This window comes from Echinops telfairi, unplaced genomic scaffold, assembly GCF_000313985.2.
Source record: "Echinops telfairi isolate 266 unplaced genomic scaffold, ASM31398v2 ScPeMD7_3533;HRSCAF=4204_0, whole genome shotgun sequence".
In the NCBI taxonomy this organism is placed as follows: Eukaryota; Metazoa; Chordata; class Mammalia; order Afrosoricida; family Tenrecidae; genus Echinops; species Echinops telfairi.
In genome coordinates, this window is record NW_022107431.1 from 36,934,839 (window position 1) to 36,940,838 (window position 6,000).

General features: G+C 40.1%; 1 protein-coding gene across 4 annotated transcripts in view; it reads right to left on the reverse strand.

The window, feature by feature from the left end:
* The window catches only part of EYA4 (EYA transcriptional coactivator and phosphatase 4), a 299,787-nt gene that overhangs the window by 47,628 nt on the left and 246,159 nt on the right, over window positions 1–6,000 (reverse strand). For 2 of the 4 annotated variants that reach the window (XM_004701992.2, XM_004701990.2), the window contains one exon: window positions 2,563–2,728. In XM_004701992.2, coding sequence (XP_004702049.1) covers window positions 2,563–2,728 — 166 coding nt within the window. Of the gene's footprint in view, window positions 1–2,544; window positions 2,729–6,000 lie in introns of all 4 variants that reach the window. The other 2 variants (XM_045294471.1, XM_045294470.1) reach the window with 1 other exon arrangement.

The window sequence follows — 6,000 nt, forward strand, 5'->3', positions numbered from 1 at the left end:
AGCCATTCTCAGTGTGGTAGTATATCAAATATCTTGTTACCACAACTGGTTAGGTAAGGGTGTGGGAATCACTCATTCTTTAAATTGAGGCAAGAATCTGGATGAAATGCAAGCCTGACTCAAAGAGGGACAGATGGATTGGGAACGTAGGCGACTGGGCTAGCGTCAGTCAGGTGACTTAGGTATCGAGGGTGGAAAATTCAAAGACCCTGAAAATGAGTGCCTCCTTACATTTGCTCCCCAAGTGCCTCATTCACCTTCCTCTGGCCTTGGCCCTGAACAAGGCACAGATGTTCAGATGCTGAGGTGAGATGGCAATTCTGCCCAGGAAGCCTTCTGGAAACAAGGCCTGTAATGAAAAGGGGTTGCCTGTCTACAGGAGAGAGAACTTGAAAGGAAGATAAGGCGGAAAGAAGCCAGATGTGGGGAACCCATGACAAACTCCACATAATAGACTAATTTTCCTAAGTTCTACAGTTAGTTTAGACATGATATTCTGTACAGGCAATGAAAAGGAATGGATGCTTCCAAAGAATCGATTCATGATAGCAACCTATCTTTTTGTCCCATAAAGCTTTGTTTTAGTTTTTTTAGTATATATTTTTAGTGGCATCTTCATTCTTTCTCTCCAAATTAGCTTTACTGTTGGCATTTCCACATATCATTTTGTGGTTCTCCTTTTTTAACGGTCGACATTATTGCAATGCAATCACTTGCTCTTTTCCCTGTTGGTTAGTTGGAATTTACAGGTATGTTGAGAGCTTATTCACCACGAAAGCACAAGCTTCTAACAACATGGCTGGTACACAATGGGCACACAAGTGGCCATCAAGTGGCATTGCAGTCTCTGGTCCCATTGGTCCGGGTAAAAAGAACTTCCAGTATTGTGACATATTTCCCTTTCAAAGCAAGAAAAAAAGCTCGGCTGGATTTGAATGTTGCAAATAACTGAAAGCAGGAAGATAAGCTCATTTAGACTAAGGACTAAGTAATACAAGCTCTTAGACTTTTTTTTTTTTGGTTATTGAATTTTCAGGACTTTTATAAAACACTGAATAAAAGTTATTTATTATATATTCTTTCTATTTTCTCCCAATCGATGGTTTGGTTTGTCCCTTTTATCCTTGTAATAATGTTTCTCAGAGAGTGAAGATCTTAATTTTATAGTGTAATGCAGCATTTGTTTTCTTTCAGAGGTTGTACGTTCGGTGTCACATCATTCAAGGTCACACCAAGATGCTTCCATGCTTTCTTTGACAAGTCTTTTAGTTTTAGTTTTCACATGTAGCTTAGGGTCTCTTCTTAGTTAATAGTTGTATATGGTGTGTGTTGAGTGGAGTCAAGATTTTTTCCCTTTTTTCTTTTCCATAACTATCTCAGCATCGTTTGTTAAAGAGATTATTTACTCGTAGTCAGCTGCTGTTGGATTTTTGTGGAAAATCCGTTTTCCCATCCATGTTTAGGTCTATTTCTATATTATCTCTTTGATTCCATTGCTCTCTGGGGTTTCGATGACCACATTCTCTTGAGTGTTAATTCCAAGACTTTATAGTAAACCCTGAAATCAGCTAATGTGCATCCTTGAACTTTGTTCTCCCCACCCCCCAAGATTCAAAGGAATTATTCTAACTCCTTAAAAAAAAACCAAACTTTTAGCTTTAGAGTCAGATTGGTGATTTCCCTAGGAAGTCTTTCTGGAATTATGATTGGGATTACACTAAATCTCGATTACACTTGCTTTTCTCCTTAAAGGCTTCAGCTGCATTGCATATATGTTCGCAAATTTAAACCAGTAAAAGAAAAGCTTCATGCAACAAGGGATTGTAAAAGTGCACAGATTAGACAACGATATTCAACAATATCCACGGATGCCATAAATACTTCTTGTTCCAGGCGGGAGCAACTGATGAACTCTGGAAGGTGTTGTAATTATGCAGCCCTACCACAACGAGGAAGATACAATTTGCACCCAAAGAAGGAAGTACTACAACTATTTATGTGATTTAAGTTGTATACACACACACAATTAGCCCAGTAATAAGTACATTTATATCTCTATTCATATATAAAGAGACCTGGTAGTGCAGTGGATTAACCAGTGTCTGCTACTTACAAGAGCTGGGGTTCAAATCCACTATGAGCTACATGTAAAAAGTTTCAGAAACTCAACAGGAGAAATTTTCCTCTATGCCAGTGCTTTTCAACCTTCCTCATGCCGTGACCCTTTCATACAGTTCCTCCTGTGGTGGTGAACCTCAACCCCACAGGTTGAGAATCGCTGCTCTATGCGATAGGGTTGCTATGAATTGGAATCAAATCAATTGTGGTGGGTTTTATATTTATGTGAAATATACATCATCACGTTGAGGTTTAGATTTTCTAAACTAAAAGAAGAATCTACTGAAATGCCAGAATAGCCTCGTCTAATCACAGTGATGCGAATACATACTAAGCATAAGCAGATTAGCTGGGACTTTCAACCATGATTGTGAAATGGCATTTCTCCATGTTTTATAGACAGCAAAACATACAAAAGTATTTCACCTGCATGAAGATCGGTACCTGGTTGGCTCGTCAGTCCCGGGAGAGATTCTTGCAACTGATAGGTTGAGGTTGAAGAGGATGTGCCATCGGCTGTGTTGTTCGACGTCATGTATGCTCCATAAGGGGATGCTGAGTAATACTGTGCATACTGATTTTGGCCAAAGGCTGTGTAAGATGGATAGTCCTGAAACAATAATTGAGGTGCACGTTGTTTAAGAGAAATGATCCTCTAGTGTATATCATAGAAAATCAATCACTAGTATTGAAACATTACAATTTGGCTCCACATATTTCTGAGCCTCTCACTTTCACATGACCAGAAAGGGCTGAGGATACTTTGTGGGCATCTTGTACAAGCTCCGGGGCCCTGGTGGTGAAGTAGTTCTGTGTTGGGTTGACAAGTGCAAGGTCAACAGTCGAAATCACCAGCTTCTCTGTAGGAGACAGATGGTGCTTTCTCCCCCGTGAAAGGGCGACAATCTCAGAAGCTCACAGATGTAGTTCTACTCTGTCTTCCAGGGTCCCTGGGAGTTGGCATCAACTGATGGCCGTGAGCTTGTTTGTTTGGATACATGTACATGCTATGGAACGGCTTGATGAATTTGGACAACAGCTGCAGTACATAGATTCATCTGCCTAAACGGTGTACGAGGGAGGAAGATAAAGCCATTTTGGCTTATTCCAAGGTACTCAAAACCAGAGAGATATTTTCAAGATTTATGTTATATTGTACAATTCTCTTACTCAAAGCCTTTTGACAGTGTCTTCTTCGCCTTGGAGTAGAAAACAAATGCCTTCTTCAAAACCATAGGTCGCGTATGGGCTGAATGTTGGGGTTGGGGTTGAGTACCCTAGAGGTGACTCTAACTCACAGCAACTTCTTGTGACAGAGAAGAACTGTCTTACAGTTTTTTGTATTCTTTACAGCACTAAAATCCTCTAGCTTGTAGCTGAGCACTTAACTGCTGCAACACCACAGCCCCTTATGTGTTGAATTTGTGTCGGTCTGGACACACATTTATGTCCTCTTTCTGAAAGAGAATCTTGCAGATACCATCATGCTTAGGAAGATGCCATATAGGATTAGGGCTTATCCTAAATCTATGATTGTGGTCCCTATTAGGAAAACTTTACAGAAGACTCAAAGAGAGGGAAGCGAACCATAGGAAGGCAGAGACAGAAAGCAAGGTGATGCAGCTACAAAAAATTCAAAGAATACCCCCTGCAGTATGGGTTATTCTCACACCACGAAGAAAACCAAAGGTCATTAAAAAGATGAGAGAGGGGCCAAAAAAAAGGATCAAATTGGATGTCAAATGAGACTCTGGAACTTGCTTTTGAATATGGAATGCCTAAACCAAATGGAACAAATGATGAAGTAAAATTATTGAACAACATATTTCACAGAGCATCTCCAGAAGACAAAGTAGAATATTATAAGGAAATGCACAAAGATCTGGAGTTAGAAAGCCACAAAGGAAGAATGCATTCAGCATATCTCAAGCTGAAAGAAATTCTGTAGGAAAAATATTGAATGCTGCAGGAATTATCAAAAGATGGTGGAAGGAATTCAGTCACTGTGCCAAAAAAGAAAGGCTTGAAGTTCAACGATTTCAAGAGGCAGCATAAGAATTGAGGTACTGAAGAAATAGGTCCACATTACACTGAAGGCATTCGCCCCAAACAAGGCTCCAGGCATTGACAGACTACCAAGTGAAATGTTTCAACAAGCTAATGAAGTGCAGGAAGCATTCATAAGTCTTTGCTAAGAAATCTGGAAGTCAGTGACCTGGCCAGATGACTGGCAGGATCCATAGGTGTACCCAGTCCAAAGAAATGTGGCCCAACCGATGGCAGACATGCTCACATCATATCATTAATATTACTGAAAAGTCCAACTTGCTAAAGACAAATCAAAAATTGCTGCAGCAGTATATCATCAGGGAGCTGCCTGGAATTCAGGCCAGATTCAGAAGAGGACATGAAAGGACGGCTATTATAAATGGTGTCATAAATTTTGGCTGAAAGCAATGAATTTAAGAAAGATGTTTACTTGTGTTTCACTGACTTTATGAAGGCATTCAACTGTGTGGACCATAACAAACTACAGGTAAGTTATGGGGGTGGGGGACGGGGACTTCAGAACATTTAATAGTGCCCATGTGGTACATGCACATCAACCAATAAGCAATTGTTCAAACACAAAAGGGAATACTGGTTAGACAAGGAAAGCTGTGTCAGAGTTGTACCCTATCCCCATACTCATTCAATCTGAGAAGTTGGACTATATAAAGACGACACCAAAGAGAATTGTAGGAAGGTTTATTAACAATCTGCAATACCGAGATGACAAAATCTTGCTTAGTGAAAGAGAGGAAGACTTGGAGGGCTTGCTGGTGAATGTCAAAGATGGCAGCCCTAGGATAGATTGTAACTCGCCGTCATTGTAAAACTCTTCACAACAGGACTGATGGGCAACTTTATCATAAATGGAGACAAGTTTGAAATTGTCAGGAATTTCACATATATTTGGATCCACAATCATGGATCATAAAAGAATCTGTCAAGTAATCAAATGATGTTTTTAGTGGGAAAATCTGCTGTACAAGACCTTTCGAAATTGTTAAATCGCAAAGATGTTCCTTTGAATACTACACATTGTACCTGACCCAAGACATGTATTTTCAACTGCCCTACACTGGAGAAAGATGGGTGCATTTGAACTATGGGGCTGGAAAAGAATGGTAAAAACATGGCTGACTGCAGAGAAATGTTTCTTGAAAGGAGTACAGTTAGATTGCTTCTTAGAAGAAAAGATGGTATAGACATCTAACAAAATTTCGATATGTTATCAGCAGATAATAGTCCCTGGATCTTGGGCTTGATAAAGTAGGAGGTACATGAAAAAGACAAAGATTCTCTGCAAGATATATTTCTCCTATGGCTGCAATAATGGGCTCAAATATACCAATTTTGAGAACAGTGCGGGTCTGGGCAGTGTTTTGTTTCATTGTACAGAGGGCTGCTATGGTGGGTACTGATTTGACAGCATATGTCAAGGGTAGTGTCTGTTCCTCTCAGTAAATGTAAGCCTCATGAGGCAAGAATTACATCTGATGCATCTGTCCTAGGGACGTTATGATGTCCCAACAATGTAGATGAGTTCTAATGAATGAACATTCTCCAGAATGAACAAGTTGCTACTACTTGATTCTGACTCATGATGTGTCAGAATAGAAATGTGTTCCATAAGATTTCAAAAGTTTGAGCTATTAATTGTCTAGATGATAAATTTTATGAAGAAAAATATAATTAACCCCGCCACACGGAGGCAAGGCACTGGGGGAGTGCAGCGGAACAGCAGGGGAGGGGAGTAGCAAGATCCCCAGGGAATAATGAGGGTGGACATTGGAGACAGGGCATGGTGCCCCAACAGGCTAGACTGGAAAACACAAG